The 18102-nt window shown below is 53.4% G+C and overlaps 1 protein-coding gene across 3 annotated transcripts in view; it reads right to left on the bottom strand.

The window, feature by feature from the left end:
• Positions 1 to 406: 406 nt before the first annotated feature.
• cttnbp2 (cortactin binding protein 2) overlaps positions 407 to 18102 on the bottom strand; it is a 33901-nt gene continuing 16205 nt past the window's right edge. The window contains exons 4-24 of one of the 3 annotated variants that reach the window (XR_011035204.1): positions 16533 to 17907; positions 10644 to 10898; positions 10075 to 10174; positions 9385 to 9535; positions 8896 to 9093; positions 8401 to 8518; positions 7882 to 8154; positions 7701 to 7796; positions 6847 to 6926; positions 6432 to 6518; positions 6020 to 6119; positions 4862 to 5020; positions 4601 to 4773; positions 4347 to 4525; positions 3853 to 4085; positions 3580 to 3771; positions 3382 to 3433; positions 3202 to 3301; positions 2176 to 2283; positions 2028 to 2101; positions 1535 to 1675 (exon numbers count right to left, since the gene is read on the bottom strand). Coding sequence is in view for 2 of the 3 variants with exons in the window: in XM_068313253.1 (XP_068169354.1) it covers positions 1412 to 1675; positions 2176 to 2283; positions 3202 to 3301; positions 3382 to 3433; positions 3580 to 3771; positions 3853 to 4085; positions 4347 to 4525; positions 4601 to 4773; positions 4862 to 5020; positions 6020 to 6119; positions 6432 to 6518; positions 6847 to 6926; positions 7701 to 7796; positions 7882 to 8154; positions 8401 to 8518; positions 8896 to 9093; positions 9385 to 9535; positions 10075 to 10174; positions 10644 to 10898; positions 16533 to 17907 (4293 nt within the window). In the remaining variant the exon portion in view is untranslated. Of the gene's footprint in view, positions 1676 to 2027; positions 2102 to 2175; positions 2284 to 3201; positions 3302 to 3381; positions 3434 to 3579; positions 3772 to 3852; positions 4086 to 4346; positions 4526 to 4600; positions 4774 to 4861; positions 5021 to 6019; positions 6120 to 6431; positions 6519 to 6846; positions 6927 to 7700; positions 7797 to 7881; positions 8155 to 8400; positions 8519 to 8895; positions 9094 to 9384; positions 9536 to 10074; positions 10175 to 10643; positions 10899 to 16532; positions 17908 to 18102 lie in introns of all 3 variants that reach the window. The other 2 variants (XM_068313252.1, XM_068313253.1) reach the window with 2 other exon arrangements.

Below are 18102 nucleotides of genomic sequence, written 5' to 3'. Positions count from 1 at the left end.
GATTTTATTTGTGGTTTGAATGAATTTTATTGTTGAAGCAACGGTAATTGTGTGAGAACAACTCAGCACCAATCGGGAGCCAATCAGAAGCAGATGACATCACTGTACTCCATTGATGACATCATGCGTTCGTCCGGTACGTCATCATGACGCGTCCCCCAGCGTGAAAACTGACATCCTGGGATCAGATAAAGTTAAACACACACACACACACACACACACACACACACACAGCTAACACACACCTATCACACAGCTACCACTAACACACACACCTAACACACAGCTAACACACAGCTGTCACACAGGTGTCACACAGCTATCACACAGCTAATGCTAACACACACCCATCACACAGCTAATGCTAACAGACTGCTAACACACAGATGGAATCAGACAGTCGGGGTTCTGACCAGTGTGTTTTAATGTTGTGCTTCAGGTGAACCTCACACCGCTAACACACATAGCTAACACACAGCTGTCACACACAGCCGTCACACAGATGACTGGTAGCGCTGAATCTCTGCTGTACATCTGTTTACACGTGTTTCTATTGGACGACGCTCGGACAGGTGGGCGGTACAAAGAGACAAGGACACAGTGATGACCAAACCGCCGACTCAGCCGGGGGCCGAGCCCAGTGCGACCTGCCAAATCATGGGTTTGAGCTATTTCTTATGGCTTACAGTTTGAGGACATCCTGTGTTGATGCAGGTCTAGAACTTATTGCCACGCCCCTTCACTCTGAAACAAGTCAAGGGTTCTGAAACAAACACTATGTACACGTCTAGTCAGCAGGACGCTCAGGGTTCCATCGTGGAACCACACACACCATCGATAGAGCTCTAAACGCACTAATTCTTCTGTACAAATATATTTGGTGAAACCCTGATTGACTTCAACAGTTTTAAACCAACTTCAAACTATTGAACGAGAAAACACTTGAATATCTGAAAATACTGAACAGCGAAAAGAAGAGAAAGTAAAAACCTGCACGTCTCTTCCTTTGATCCAGAAGCACGTTGGACCAGAAGGTTCCTCTGGGTTCCTCTCCGGTGCTGTCCACAAGTTGTTCACTCCAAGTACACAAAATACTGTCAGTAGGTTTTTGAGGCAATTTCCACGAACGCTTCACTCGAGTCTAAATTGTCCAGCTGACCTTTGACCCACGGGTCGACGCGCCGGGAACCGCGCTGAGTCTCGTTCCGTGTTCTGGTTCTTCTACCCACAGACAATCTCACCAAACCAAACGATCAAATACTTCAAATACTGTAATAGAATAAAACTATGGTCCCCAAGTACACAACTGTAGTACGCATAACAAGTACGCATAACGAGTACAAATACTAAGAGTCACGGGTCGTCAGGACCGAGTCTTTACAGGATGGAGGGGGTCGTGGGCGGGGGGGGTCTACTCGCTGTCGGGGGGGTGGAGGATCCAGATGTCGTCGTGTTGTTGGTTGTTTGTGTTGCTGCTGCTGCTGCTGCTGGGGGGGGTCAGCTCGGTTCTGCTGCCGGTGCTGGTTCTGCTGCGGCTGGGGGCCGTCTGGGCCGGACCGGGGGGTCTGGTCTGCTGACCCCTGCTGCTGGGGACGGGGAGCTGCGATTTAGCGCGGGGGCAGGAGCGCCGGTTGCTCTGGACCGCCAGGCTGAAGCAGGACTGGGGGGCGTCGGTCTGCGGAGAGAAAGGTTGTGGTGAGTCCAAACGGGCCCTGCAGTCAGAACGCAGCACAACGGCCCCCGGTGGTGACGGCCGGGCCCCCAGGAACCGACCGGCACCATCAAGGTGGCTCCAGTCATTCACTGACTGACGTGTCTGTGGCGGCCTCTAGTGGTCGTTCAGGAAACGCAGTTCTGATCAGGACCGAAAAGTCTGTTTTAACAGTTAAAAGAACTTTAATATTTTTTCCCAGGGGATTCTGGGAAAAATGTATCCCGATGATTATTTGTTTAGAAGTGGGGGCTCATAATGCCAAACCGAAACAGAGAGCTAAAAGAGGCTAAAAGAGGCTGCAGTGACGACCTACTGTTAGCCCCGCCAGCAGGGGGCAGGTGTGTGTCGTGTTACCGCTGGAGCCGATCACTGATTGGTCCAGCCTGCCTGGCGACACAAACACGGCTGTAAACAAACACTGTGGTTATGTAGCTGCTCGGCTGTCTCTGATTGGTTCTCACAGTCTGCGGTCGCTGCTCGGGGGCAGGGTCCTTCTCTGCCTCGTGGGCGGGGCTTAAGTCACCGGGCGAGCTGGAGAACAGGATCAGGTGGTCTTTGGCCTGAGAGATCTGTGGACGACAGCAGAGGTGAAGGTCAGGTGGGATCACACCTGTCTGTGTGGAGGACGACAACGACAGCAGGTGGTAACCAGGTGGTAACAGGATGGTAACCTGGTGGTAACCGGGTGGTAACCAGGTGGTAACTGGGTAGTAACCAGGTGGTAACGGGATGGTAACCAGGTGGTAACGGGATGGTAACTAGGTGGTAACCGGGTAGTAACCAGGTGGTAACCAGGTGATAACCAGGTGGTAACGAGGTGATAACCGGGTGATAACTGGATGGTAACCATGTGGTAACCGGATAGTAACTAGGTGGTAACGCGATGGTAACCAGGTGGTAACGGGATGGTAACCAGGTGGTAACGGGATGGTAACCAGGTGATAACCAGGTGGTAACAGGATGGTAACTAGGTGGTAACCGGGTGATAACCAGGTGGTAACAGGGTGGTAACCAGGTGGTAACCGGGTGGTAACCGGGTGGTAACCAGGTGGTAACCGGGTGGTAACCGGGTGGTAACCAGGTGTGAACCAGGTAGTAATCAGGTGATAACCAAGTGGTAACCAGGTGGTAACCGGGTGGTAACCAGGTGGTAACCAGGTGTGAACCAGGTAGTAATCAGGTGATAACCAAGTGGTAACCAGGTGGTAACCAGGTGATAACCAGGTGTGAAGCAGGTAGTAATCAGGTGATAACCAAGTAGTAACCAGGTGGTTACCACTTCGCGACAGGGACCCCGTCACACGTGACGGTGGAAGAAGCGAGTACTGAAGACAATTTAATTAATGATAAAAAAAAATCTGTGCTAAATATTTTGGCCACTAGAGGGCAGCAGTCAGCTGCTATGATGTCTGCTGCCACCTGTCTGTCTGCTACCTGTCTGTCCAGTGGAGGTCAGTGTGTGATTGGCTGTGGGGGCGGGGCCACACCTTGCTGATGTCGGGCTCTGATTTGCTGGAGCACAGCGTCTGCAGCTCCCTGATCAGATCCGTGTCGTCATCAGAAAACACCGACAGGCCGACCGGTTCCCTGCAATGCAACGGTTACCGTTAGCAACACATGGAAATGCATCATGCTGCTAGCTGCTAGCCCAGAACAACAACACTGACCTCTGGTCGTTGCCGTGGGTGATGAAGCTGACATCAGAGCTGGACAGCGAACCTACAACACACACTGACCCCGTTAGAGCTCTGATTGACCTGATGATTGATTAGGGCGGTCCTTACACACAATCTCTGATCCCTGCATCCCTATTGGATGCCAGGTCGGAGGAGCCTGACCCCCCCCATCAGGACCAGAAGCCTCACCTTCCCTGAAGGAACTCCCACAGCTCCAGTTAAGGGCGGGGCTTCCCTTCTTCCGAGGGCTGGTGTTGGATCGCCTCAACTTGGCGCCGTCACGCCCCTTCCTGCTGCCGGCCCCCCCGGGTCCTTTATAGGAGCCAATGGCTGCCAGAGGGAAGGCCCCCCCGCGGAACTCCAGCAGGTACCTGTCGATCTCTGAAGACAGAACCACAGAACGCCCGTCAGCGCCGCTGAAACGTGGCCCCACCCCCTCCAGCATTAGCCACGTCCACCCACCGTGACGGGGGAGGGGACAGCCCTGGAGGACGGCCTTGTTGACCAGGATGCTGAGGGCCGCTTTCACCACCGCCTGCTGCCCGGGGCTCAGCCTGCAGTTGCCAGGCAACGGTCGCTGCGACGACGGCGACGATGGAGACGAGGAGGAGGAGGAGCGCTTGGCGGTTACCCGGGAGACGATGGCTTCTTCAACGCGGGGGACAACCACAGCGTTCCAGAGCCGAGCCAGCCACCTGAACACACACACACACACACACACACACACACACACACACACACACACACACACACACACACACACAAACAGGTGTGATTAAAGGCTAGCTATGTTAGCTGCGAGCTAACTTCTTATATCTTGTGTTGAACTGGTCCTGAGGTTTAGATGTGAAGACACACACACACACACACACACACACACACACACACACACATACACACACACACACACACACACACACACACACACACACACACACACACACACACACACACACCTGACCACAGCCTGTGTGTTGTTGGGCACCACGGGGCAGGACAGGAACAGCTGGGGCCCCAGCAGGGCCTCGTGGGTCCCCAGGCGGGTGAGACAGGCGTTGAGCTGCTGCCACACCCGACTCACCCACAGCACCGACCGCTCCATGACGCCCTCAGGTGACCAGAGCTCCGCCCCCACCTGCAGACAGGAGAGCGTTAGAGGGTGTGGTTCAGCGCCGGTCGGTCACGTCGGGCCCCGCCTCCTCTCGCCCACCTTGTGGAGCAGCTTCCTGCGGAGGTGCCTTCCCAGAAGGCCGTGCAGCGGCTCCTGGTCCCAGCGGAGCGACACCCAGCGGAAATGCTGCTGGAGGCGGAGCTCCGAGCCTTGGAGGCGGGGCTTGGACAGCGTGGCGATCAGGAAGCTGCCGTGGTGGAAATGGTGAGGCCCTGAGAGACGGGGATGGGGGGTCCAATCAGGATCAGACTGAACGGGACGTGACCCCCTCTTGGGGGCGGGGTTCAGGTCTGGACCTACCGGTGCTGAGAGCCAGGGGGGGGCCAGAGCCCCGGCTGTCCAGACTGGAGCAAAGGTCCCCCAGCAGGCCGGTCAGGGATGAGGCCTTCTCCAGACCCCCCAGCAGGACCACCACGCTGTGACCGGGACCCCCCGACGCCCCCGCTGGCACCAGGAACCCTGGGGGGGGGGCAGAGAGATCAGAATCCTGTCTGGTTACGTGTCCGACACCGGGAGGGGGGGGTGTCAGTCAGGAACAGCACCGACCAAAGGGGGCGGGGCAACACCATCACTTCTACAGTAGCCCAGAGAGAACAAACCACACCCATCATCACACCTGACCTCTGACACACTATTCAGTCTGAAGGCCCAAAAATCGCCATAGCAACGAGGACGCAGATGAGTGGTGAGAATAATATAAGAACAATTACAATAACTACAATAATAATAACAATAGTAATAACAATACTACTACTAATAATAATAATATTAACAATAATATTAATAACAATAGTAATAATAGCACTACTACTATTGATAATATTAATAACAATAGTAATAATAATAGTAATAATAGCAATAGTACTACAAATAATTAAGATTAACAATAATATTAACAATAATATTAATAACAATAGTAATAATGTTGAGCAAATACTACTACTACTACTACTACTAAAATAAATAATAATAGTAATAACAATATTAATAACAATATATAGCAATTTCACTACTAATAATAATCATATTAATAACAATAGTAATAATAATGACAATAATGATGATAATAGTTATATATTATTTTATATATTATAAAATACTAAGAAAACCACTACTACTAATATAACTAATAATACTCATATTAATGACAATAGTAATAATAACAGTAATACTACTATTACTACTAATAATAATCATATTAATAACAGTAGTAATAGTAATAATAATACCAGTAATGATAACAACAAAAATAGTAATAGTAATTATAATACTAATATAAAGTGTTATAACATAAACAGTAGGTGTCAGTAAAGACTCACTGAGTCTCTATTTGCGAAGTGTTTCGATTCAAAATGCAGCGACTGAACGACTTTAAAGTGATGCAACCGATTCAAGTGTGAGAGTGTGTGTGTGTGTGTTTGTGTGTGTGTGTGCGTGCGTGCGTGTGTGTGTCTCTACCGCAGCTGATGAAGGTCTCCAGCAGCGTCTCTCTGGTCAGGCTCTCCTCCACCTCCACCTTCACCACGTCACAGACGAGCCCCGCCCCCTCCTGCTTTGACTGGTGGAGACAGAGAAGGAGGGGAGGGGCCACGAGTGGAGAGACAGGAGGTGAGATGGGGCCAGGTTGTCATGGAAACTAAGGAAATCTACTACGACTCGTCGCTGGGAGGAGGGAGAGAATCTGAGGGAGCAAGAAGGGCTTTTCCAGGAACGACTGATGGAGACGATGAAGACGATGTCCTCGTGTGTGTGTCACAAGTGTGGATGTGTGTGACCCGATAGGTGACCACAGGTCAACAGGTGATCAATAATGATCCAATACATGATTGCAGGTCAGTAGGTGATCAATAACCACCCAGCACGGACCCACCTGGATGCAGCGAGCCACCAGATCCGCCACGCAGTCCTGACAGCTGCCCTCCAGCCCGTGGAAGATCAGGTTCCCATACTGCTCCACCTGGGGGGGCGGAGACAGGCGTCATGGGGGGGGCACGTCCCTCAGGGGGTGGGGGACACACACGTCATCATGTGACCTGATCTATCCCTCCATGTCTCCTCCATTGTGTCACTAACGGCTCGTCTCCCCACGGCCAGCAGGGGGCAGCGTCGCCACGGCAACACATCCATCACTCCATCCCTCTCTCCTCCGACTGTTCTGTCACTGCAGGCGTCTGGCTCCCAGCATCTTACTCATCTAATCCCTGTGTGTGTGTGTGTGTGTGTGTGTGTGTGTGTGTGTGTGTGTGTGTGTGTGTGTGTGTGTGTGTGTGTGTGTGTGTGTGTACCAGGCGGACGTAGTTGTGCAGCAGCGGCAGGGGGAGGAGGTATTCCAGCGCCGACTCGTCGAGACACGACTCAGACAGACCTGGAAAGACAAGAACCACATCAACACCATCCACTGGGGGGGTTCTAGTCCACTGGGGGGGTTCTAGTCCACTGGGGGGGTTCTAGTCCACTGGGGGGGTTCTAGTCCACTGGGGGGTTCTAGTCTGGTGGGGGGTTCTAGTCCCTCAGGCCGTCAGTGGGTCTCTCCATGTTTTCCAGAGTGTCTTTGAACGCCTCGTCCGCGTCTTTCTGACCGTTACAAGAGGATGGATGAGAAAATGAATTCATGAGTGGAGGAAGTGGGGGGTGGGGGGTGGGGGGGGTCCGTCCACGGCGCCGGTCCGTCACTCGGTCTGGATTTGGCCGACTCATCGTCTTGACGAATGTAATGAAGAAGACGCAGCAGGAAGAGTCTTCACGTCTGCTGCTGTGACTCATCTCCACACCAGAACCAGAACCAGAGCCCCTCAGGTTCTGGTTCTGGTTCTGGACCAGTCATGTTACTGCTTGAATGTTTCATCATCATCACATCAGATGAGACGACGGAGGAGGATGCTGCAGTCAGCGTGAGGAAGATGATGATGATGATGATGGTGACCATAGTAACTGGTCAGCAGAACCCTACTATGGTGATGCCATTGAACTGTGACCAACAGGGAAGCCAATCACAGACGTGGCATCGCCATAGTAGGGTGTGATTTATATCTCTGCTCGCTCAGTGAACTCCGCCCACACAACAAGCCCCTCCCACCTGGACCCCTGTCATGCACCACATGGTAGTGATCAGAGACGGCGGCTCTGATTGGTTGGTTACCTTTGAGGCGGATGGTGATGCTCTGGCTGGGGGGCTTTCTGACCAGGTCCCAGGGGGGGGATGGCGGCTCCTGACCAGGTAACCACTCCAGGTCTCCTGGAAGACGAGCAGAGAGACGGAGCGGTGAGGAGCAGGAGGCGGGGGGGGCAGGAGGTGTTGGACCGATGGGGCGGAGCCTCACCTATCAGGACGGAGGCGATGCTGGTGACGCCGAGGCCCAGGGGGGGGCGCTGCGCATCCTGAGGTTCTCCACACAGCGTCTGGAGGTAGGAGGTGAACATGTGGCTGAGGGCGGAGCTCAGCTGAGCCCATCGCAGCGACCGGTGCACAGAGACCCCCCCCAGCACCACCTGGCTCCTGGCAATGCCCGGGGGCTCCTCCTCCAGGGCCCCCACCGGACACATGGAGCCGGGGCCCCCTGAACACTGGAGACGGACCAGGACCCGGTACGAGTCTGGGGGGAGACAGAATTCCTGTTAGCTCCACCCATTAGCATATGGCTCCACCCATAAGCCTCTGTTTCCACCCCTTACACATCTGGCTCCACCCATTACACCTCTGGCCCCACCCTATAAACATCTGACTCCACCCCTTACACCTCTGGCTCTGCCCCCCTCTGCTTTGTCTCAGTAAAACAAGCACGCCCTCGCTCACATAGGAAGTTCCTCAGACAGGAAGTGACACACAGGAAGTCACTCACACAGGTTCTCCAGGAGGTCCTTGCAGTCGTCGGTGGCCACGTCGTGGATGGTGCGGTCGCACTTGTCTCTCCTCTGGATGTCCTGTTCACTGTGACTACACAACACCTCCAGACACTCCTGCACACACACACACACACACACACACACACACACACACACACACACACACACACACACACACATCACCACCACAGACAACAGCAGCGTGCCGAGGACGTCCTCTGATGCACGAGCGGCGCGTGCACACACCAAAAGGGGCGTGTCCAGACGTACGACAGCTGCTGTGTCACACCAGGACGCGGCCAATGAGATTCCTCATTGACATTCGAGCCGCAGCTCCGTCTGGAGGCGTGTGTCGTCTCCCGCGTGACCTGAAGCTAGGACAAGGTCAGCGCCGGCTGATCGCTGCAGGTTTGTTCAGGAAACGACACACACCTGCATCCCTACCGCCGCTGAGGCTAAGCTAACGCGCTAACGAGTTAGCGACGGCTCACCTTGAGGCCCAGAGCGGCGGCCATGTGAGCAGCGGTCCAGCCGTCATCGTTGGCTTGGTTCAGCAGAGCGGCGGGCAGAGCGAGGGCGGCAGGGTCAGAGGTCACGGCGGGGTCACCCTGAGGCGGGTGGCACAGGAGCAGACACAGGGTGTCCACGTGTCCTGAGCGCACGGCGGCGTGGAGGGCCGTGCAGCCGTCCTGCAGGGAGACAGGGGGGGCTCAGAGCACACGACGCTAATGCTAACAGCACGGCTAACGCTAACACAGGTGTGTTTCCTTGGGTAACTGACGCCGTCTATAAATAAATCCGCCCCAACAAAGCACCAAACATCAGCTCTCATCACATGCTGCCACGGCAACCGCCAGGGTTACCATGGAGACCTGAGAAGCCCATTCATCAATCAGCTGGAGCCAATCAGGAGACAGAATCTCCCTGGAATAATTAAAGACACAGGACGTGTGAAGCGACACGCGTGACAAACAGCTCACCGTAGTCACGCGTGTGCGGTCGGATCCGGCTGCCAGCAGAACACGAACGCAGTCAAGTCGCCCCCCCTCGCATGCCAGGAGGAGGGGGGTGTGTCCGTCCGCCACCGCCGCGTCCACAGCAGCTCCTGCAGCCAGCAGCGCCTCCACACAGCTGGGGGGGGCACACGTGTTAGAGGACACGCTAGCATCACACACACACACACACACACACACACACACACACACACACACAAAGCTGGACTGAATCTTGACGAGGTCACATGTGACCCGGTGAACATACATGTTTCACACATGAAGACACTCCAGAGCAGCTGCTCAGAGACACAGAAAACTGTGTGTGTGTGTGTGTGTGTGTGTGTGTGTGTGTGTGTGTGTGTGTGTGTGTCAGCATGCCTGCTAGATATCCCCGCACTATAATTAAAAGCGTGATCAGATATTACAACACGGCACATTCCCCAGCTGGTCCCGTGTGTCGCGTTTCTGGACGACAGGTGACACGTGGATCCGACACGCTACCAAATGTTAACTTCATGCTAACTGAGATGCTAGGGTGAGTCAGCAAAAACAGGATGGACAGGAAGACAACAGGAAGACAACAGGAAGACAACAGGAAGACAACAGGAAGACAACAGGAAGACAACAGGAAGACAACAGGAAGACAACAGGACAACAGGAGGGGGAGTGGCTCACCTGCTGTGGCCGTGGGCGGCGGCCAGGTGCAGAGGTGTGAGTCCGTTTGGCAGTGACACCCCAGCAGAGGATCCTGAAGAGAGCAGCAGCTTCACACACTCTGGGGGGGGGGCAGACGAGACGGTGAGGACAGCTGGACAGACATGTCGACAACACCTGGGTGTCCACACGACACACACCAGCTGTTCCGTCTGCGTGACACACACGGGACAGGACCGCCCACTGACGTGACGTGGGCGGAGCCCTGGGTCAACCTCCGCACAGCACAATAAAAATAAGTTCCCCTGTCATTATGGGATGGCGTGTGGTTCTTCACGTGTTCCCAAACACGCCATCATCTTCATGTGGTGTGTGTGTGTGTGTGTGTGTGTGTATGTGTGTATGTGTGTGTGTCTGTGTGTGTAAACTTTACATCCAGGGACAAAAAATGCCACGGCGACTAAAAAAACATCTGCACACTTCCCATGAGGTCACGTGTGACACGCTAACGTATGTAGAGACACACGTGTAACACACGTGACCTCAGGAACACGTGGAGCAGAGCGTTCCGCCAGCGCTGAAGTCGTTACCTGTGTGTCCGTTGTGAGCAGCAGCAAACAGGGCGGGGGTGAGGTTCTGGTAGAGGTGGTGGTCTCGGTCGTGGGGGGGTTGGATCTCCATGGCGGGGGCGGGGGTGGAGGTGGTGCTCAGGTCTGGTTGGTTAAGCAGCATTGACAATAAAGTGACATTTCCCTGGGAAGCAGCTTGGGGGAGCAGGGGACGCCCGCCGTCCAGGGCAGCAGGCCCACCGCCGCTGAAAGACGAGACTAGGGGGGGACACCAGCCTGTGGGGGGGTCAGGGGTGAGGGGGAGGAGCAACAGGTTAGACGAGGGGGAGGGACAGCAGGAGGCTAGAAATGCTGAGCAGGGCAGGAGAAGGGAGGAGGGAGGGAGAACATCCTTCAGTTCCACTCAGTCACCACTTCCTGTCAGCGCACGAAGCTGATTGGCTAACAGCTCAGACAGGGGGCGGGGCTCTGGTCTGACTCCAGACCTGTGAAGACGATCTGAGGAAGATCCGACCAGAAACACGCAGAAGGACCTGGAGGACATCAAACGGGTGGCCGATGGATTGACTGATTGATTGATTAACTGATTGATCGATTGATTGACTGACTGATTGATTTATTGATTGATCCATTGACTGACTGGCTGATTGACTGACTGACTGATGGATTGATCAACAAATTGAGTGACTGATTGACTGAATGACTGGCTGATTGATCAACTAATTGACTGACTGATTGATTGACTGGCTGATAGATTGACTAATTAACTGATTAAATGACTGAGTCACCGACTGACATGACTGATTGATCGATTGACTGATTTATTGATTGATTGACTGAGATTGATTGACTGACTGATGGATTGATTGATCACTGTCAAACCAACTGTTTATGGACCAATTTTTTCACCTTTGTATGATGAACGTTCTCCTGTCCTCAGCTTACAAACCAAATCCCACAATGCATCACAACCCTTCCAAACTGAAGGGTGTGACCATCCGGGATCTGGATTCATTAACAGTCCTGATGCTAAATGCTAAAGGAAGCTAACGCCAACCGGCCACATTAAAACGTTTAAACCGACCCTAAAGATCAAACTCCTTCCAGATGTTCATAAATGACATCATGGAGCCCGATGGGTTTGTGACGGGACTCGACCCAACACCCATCTGTCACTCCCAACATTCACCCAGTGAATAACACACACCTGTCGTTCAGAAGGACACGGTTGTCACGACAACACGACTGTTAACACAAACAGATGAGGTAAACAACAGGAAGAAGGGCTGATGGTCGAATTCAACACGTCCACCGCTAAGAAGTGGTCAGACGGAGGTCAGAGGTCAGATGGAGGTCAGACAGAGGTCAGACGGAGGTCAGACAGAGGTCAGGTGGAAACAGGTGGGTGGAGCAGCGAAGGTCCAACAGGAGGGAAGAAGAAGAGGAACAACAGAGACCACCTGGAGGACACAAAGCCGCCGCCGCCACCCTGGCTCTACGCTCTGTCTACTAACCCCGCCCACTGCCGATAGGTGAGAAAGGGACACTGTCAAAGCGTCAGCTGTCTTCATCATAGTTGTTTCCATCCTGAACATGAGCACCAACGTCTGTGTGTCAAGGTCATGTGATGCGTGTTGCTCTGCGGTACCAGATCAAAGGGTTAACCCGAGCCTCTACCTCAAGTGTCAGACTCAAGGCCCGGGGGCCAAATGTGGCCCTCCACATCATTTAATGTGGTCTGCAAGAGCATAAAAGATCAGAGTGTTTAAAAATAAATAGGTCAAAGTGTGCTTTGACAAAAAATCCATTTCCCACAATGCAGTAGTTCAGCCCATTCTAACTCTGACTAAACGTAGCGAACAAAGTTAACGTCCTAACTTGTGTCTGATGTTATTTTTCTTTATTGATTGATAGTTTGATCCTTGATTGATGGAGTTCTGTGGGTTTAATAATCGACAAATGAAAAGGATTTATGTTAGAACAGAGAAACAAACAAACATGTTTTTTCTGTCTAACTGTAATGTTTGGAACTAGAATCAGTCAGAAATTCAGTTATTTAACATTAAGGAGTAGTTACATTTAGTTACATTACACTGAGTTACATTTAGTTACATTTATTAGTTACATTAAGGAGTAGTTACATTTAGTTACATTACACTGAGTTACATTTAGTTACATTTATTAGTTACATTAAGGAGTAGTTACATTTAGTTACATTACACTGAGTTACATTTAGTTACATTTATTAGTTACATTAAGGAGTAGTTACATTTAGTTACATTACACTGAGTTACATTTAGTTACATTTATTAGTTACATTAAGGAGTAGTTACATTTAGTTACATTACACTGAGTTACATTTATCAGTTACATCTGGCCATGTTGCTGATGTGCCCCTCAGTGAAGAAGAGTTTGACCCCCCTGCTCTACCTGTTTTTATCCATTTGGTTCCATTTTACTGGTGGATTTAAGAGACGACGGGTTCATTTAACATTCTAGACTTACAGAACAAAACGATCATGTCTACTCCGTCTCCTGTCTGCTCTTTTCTGTCCTGACCTCATCCTTACCGGTCCACGTCCTGGATGATGTTGCCATGGCGCCCAGTCACAGACATTCACTGGCTGAGATATTCTGGGTTCAAACAAAGTGCAGCGGAATCATCACAGCTAAAAATACCAGCAAAGACCAGGAACTAGCGGAGTGTTCAGGTGTCCAGTAAACCACCACGCCTCCAGAACACGCCACAAAGAGGACGTACATGTTAACGTCACGTGAAGGACACACAGAGACAGATGGCAGGAAGCAGACAGGAGGGGTTAATGATGGAACTGGACAGAGGGCAGGAAACAGAGGAGTGGTCATGCTAACGGAAGACAGGAAGGGAAGGCGAGGCCTGAGCAGCCTCTGGCATCAGCTTCAGAGAGGAAGGGGTTAACAGGAGGGCGACCAGCAACCAGGATGACCAGCTGGTCTCAGGTCACCTAGTCAGGTGTGAATTGCATGTTGTCACCTGACTGTCACAGGAACAACGAGACAACATGGGACAACAGAGGTGTCCAGAAGGAGGACAGAGACAGTTCAAGACAGAGTTCAGGACAGAGTTCAGGACAGAGTTCAGGACAGAGTTTAGGACAGAGTTTGGGACAGAGTTCAAGACAGAGTTCAAGACAGAGTTTAGGACAGAGTTCAAGACAGAGTTCAAGACAGAGTTCGGGACAGAGTTTGGGACAGAGTTCGGGACAGAGTTCAGCATAGAGACAGAGTTCAGGACAAAGTTCGGGACAGAGTTTGGGACAGAGTTCAGGACAGAGTTCAGGACAGAGTTCAAGACAGAGTTCAAGACAGAGTTCGGGACAGAGTTCAAGACAGAGTTCGGGACAGAGTTCAAGACAGAGTTCAAGACAGAGTTCAAGACAGAGTTCAGGACAGAGTTCAGGACAGAGTTCAGGACAGAGTTCAGGACAGAGTTCAAGACAGAGTTTGGGACAGAGTTCAGGACAGAGTTCAGGACAGAGTTCGGGACAGAGTTCGGGACAGAGTTCAGGACAGAGTTCAAGACAGAGTTCAAGACAGAGTTTAGGACAGAGTTCAAGACAGAGTTCGGGACAGAGTTCAAGACAGAGTTTGGGACAGAGTTCAGGACAGAGTTCAGGACAGAGTTCGGGACAGAGTTCGGGACAGAGTTCAGGACAGAGTTCAAGACAGAGTTCCAGACAGAGTTTAGGACAGAGTTCAAGACAGAGTTCGGGACAGAGTTCGGGACAGAGTTCAGGACAGAGTTCAAGACAGAGTTCAAGACAGAGTTTAGGACAGAGTTCAAGACAGAGTTCGGGACAGAGTTTGGGACAGAGTTCGGGACAGAGTTCAGCATAGAGACAGAGTTCAGGACAGGGTTCGGGACAGAGTTCAAGACAGAGTTCAAGACAGAGTTCGGGACAGAGTTCAGGACAGAGTTCAGGACAGAGTTCAGGACAGAGTTCAAGACAGAGTTCGGGACAGAGTTCAAGACAGAGTTCAGGACAGAGTTCAGGACAAAGTTTGGGACAGAGTTCAAGACAGAGTTCGGGACAGAGTTTGGGACAGAGTTCGGGACAGAGTTCAGGACAGAGTTCAAGACAGAGTTCAAGACAGAGTTTAGGACAGAGTTCAAGACAGAGTTCGGGACAGAGTTTGGGACAGAGTTCGGGACAGAGTTCAGCATAGAGACAGAGTTCAGGACAGGGTTCGGGACAGAGTTCAAGACAGAGTTCAAGACAGAGTTCGGGACAGAGTTCAGGAGAGAGTTCAGGACAAAGTTCGGGACAGAGTTCAGGACAGAGTTCAGGACAGAGTTCAAGACAGGGTTCAAGACAGAGTTTAGGACAGAGTTCGGGACAGAGTTTGGGACAGAGTTCAGGACAGAGTTCGGGACAGAGTTCGGGACAGAGTTCAGGACAGAGTTTAGGACAGAGTTCAGAGTTTAGGACAGAGTTCAGGACAGAGTTTGGAACAGAGTTCAAGACAGGGTTCAAGACAGAGTTCGGGACAGAGTTCAGGACAGAGTTCAGAGTTCAGGACAGAGTTCAGGACAGAGTTCGGGACAGAGTTCGGGACAGAGTTCAGGACAGAGTTCAAGACAGAGTTCAAGACAGAGTTTAGGACAGAGTTCAAGACAGAGTTCGGGACAGAGTTTGGGACAGAGTTCGGGACAGAGTTCAGCATAGAGACAGAGTTCAGGACAGGGTTCGGGACAGAGTTCAAGACAGAGTTCAAGACAGAGTTCGGGACAGAGTTCAGGACAGAGTTCAGGACAGAGTTCAGGACAGAGTTCAAGACAGAGTTCGGGACAGAGTTCAAGACAGAGTTCAGGACAGAGTTCAGGACAAAGTTTGGGACAGAGTTCAAGACAGAGTTCGGGACAGAGTTTGGGACAGAGTTCGGGACAGAGTTCAGGACAGAGTTCAAGACAGAGTTCAAGACAGAGTTTAGGACAGAGTTCAAGACAGAGTTCAGGACAGAGTTTGGGACAGAGTTCGGGACAGAGTTCAGCATAGAGACAGAGTTCAGGACAGGGTTCGGGACAGAGTTCAAGACAGAGTTCAAGACAGAGTTCGGGACAGAGTTCAGGACAGAGTTCAAGACAGAGTTCGGGACAGAGTTCAGGACAGAGTTCAAGACAGAGTTCGGGACAGAGTTCAAGACAGAGTTCAGGACAGAGTTCAGGACAAAGTTTGGGACAGAGTTCAAGACAGAGTTCGGGACAGAGTTTGGGACAGAGTTCGGGACAGAGTTCAGGACAGAGTTCAAGACAGAGTTCAAGACAGAGTTTAGGACAGAGTTCAAGACAGAGTTCGGGACAGAGTTCAGCATAGAGACAGAGTTCAGGACAGGGTTCGGGACAGAGTTCAAGACAGAGTTCAAGACAGAGTTCGGGACAGAGTTCAGGACAGAGTTCAGGACAGAGTTCAGGACAGAGTTCAAGACAGAGTTCAGGACAGAGTTCAGGACAGAGTTCAAGACAGAGTTCAAGACAGAGTTCAGGACAGAGTTCAGGAGAGAGTTCAGGACAAAGTTCGGGACAGAGTTCAGGACAGAGTTCAGGACAGAGTTCAAGACAGGGTTCAAGACAGAGTTCAGGACAGAGTTCAGGACAGAGTTCGGGACAGAGTTCGGGACAGAGTTGGGGACAGAGACGTTTAGTGACGTCAGACTTGCGGGACCAATAGGGTGGACTGTGTTGAACAGAACCGTGAGGTCAGACCAGTATCCCTACCACATGACTGTGCTTTGCTAAGCTAGGCTAGGCTATTATCCCTGTCATTTGACGCTGCTTTGTTAAGCTAAGCTAGGCTAGTTCCACAGAAAGAGAGGTGAAGTAAAGAGGCAGTGGAGGACAGGAGGGGGCGGAGCATGGAGGGGCCCCTTTACCTGATGCTGCTGCCAGGGGGCTGCCTGCGGGGGCACGGGGGCTACAGGAGGATGAAGCGCTACAGGAGGAGGGGGGGTTTATGGAGGAGGGACTACTGATGACGGGGAGACACTCTGCACATGCTGCCGCTGGCTGCCGCTGAGGGCCCCCGCCGGGCCCCGGGGGGCCGGGAGGGGAGCAGGAACCCACCTGAGAGGCCGTCAGGGCTGGGACCAGATCCAGGGCAGGTTTGGGTGGCAGTTGGGGTGTGGTCGGTTTCAAACCGGCCCCGGGGGACCGGCCACCGTCCCCCACCACCTTGAGGGGTGGGTGGGGGGCGGAGGGGGTCTGGGACAGCCCTGGTTTTTTGGGAGGGATGGGGGGAGGGTTTCCCCTGTCGATCCTCGCCACCGTGGGGGACTTGTGCCCGATGGGGTGGCTCAGGCGGCTGGGGAAGGGGCCCCCCTCTGAAGCGGAGTGGGATAGGCCCGGACGCAGGGGGCCCCCGCCCCCCGTGGGGGGGCTGGTGAAGCGCGACAGCACCTGGGTCACCGTGTGGCGCGCTTGCTGCTTGGCTGCAAAGTTGTCCCGGTTGGTGGGCGACAGGTCGCGGGCGGGGGGGCTCTGGGACGCCGTGCCGTTTTGGTCCTGCTCCTGGAACTTGTAGCGGGCCGCCTGGACGCGGGGGCTGACCCCGCTGGGTAACCCGTGGGGGGGCTGGGCCTCGGAGCCGTTCTCCGTCTGCACCACGCCCCCCGAGCTGCTGTGGACCAGCCCCCGCGCGGCGGTCTTCGGCAGGCTCAGGCCCACGTAGTTGGCGGGCGTGGGCTTGACGGGGATGGTGAGGGGCGTCTTCTTGTGACCCTCCACCTCGGTGGGGGGCGGGTCTGTTTGGCACGAGACCGCCCGGGAGCCGACGGGCTCCGTGGCGACAGAGACGGACGTGAGCGCCTTGGGGCCGGCGGCGGCGACGGGTTCCGCTGCGGGGGGGGTCCCTGGCTTGGCGTCGCCCGGGTCGGTCCGGAGCCGCTCCACCTGCTGCCGCAGGCCGAGGCTCTCGGCCTCCTCGCGGCCCAGCCGGGCGCGCAGCTGCTCGCGCTCCGTGTCCAGCTCCGACAGCTGCTTCTCCATCTGCGCCTCCATCTGCTGGCCGCGCCGGCGCTCCTGGTCCAGCTCCTCCTGCAGCCGGCCGCCGGAGCGGCTCTCCTCCTCCAGGCGCGCCTGCAGCTCGTCGAAGCGCTGGGACTCCTCCACCACCCGCGTGGCCAGCTGCTTGCACTCGCGCACCAGCATCATCACGATGTGCTTGTTCTTCTCACGCTCGTCCTTCAGCTGCGCCGTCAGCTTGCGGTGGTCCTGCTCCAGACTCTGGAGCTGCAGCTTCTCCATCTCCAGCTGGAAGACAAGGAGACACGGGTCAGGACCACCAGGACCACCAGGACCACCAGGACCACCAGGACCACCAGGACCACCAGGGCCACCAGGACCACCAAAACCACCAGGACCACCACCACCAGGACCACCAAAACCACCAGGACCACCAAAACCACCAGGACCACCAAAACCACCAGGACCACCAAAACCATCAGG

This window comes from Antennarius striatus, chromosome 4 (genome assembly GCF_040054535.1).
Source record: "Antennarius striatus isolate MH-2024 chromosome 4, ASM4005453v1, whole genome shotgun sequence".
Taxonomy (NCBI): Eukaryota; Metazoa; Chordata; class Actinopteri; order Lophiiformes; family Antennariidae; genus Antennarius; species Antennarius striatus.
This window is presented reverse-complemented; position numbering and strand designations above follow the sequence as displayed.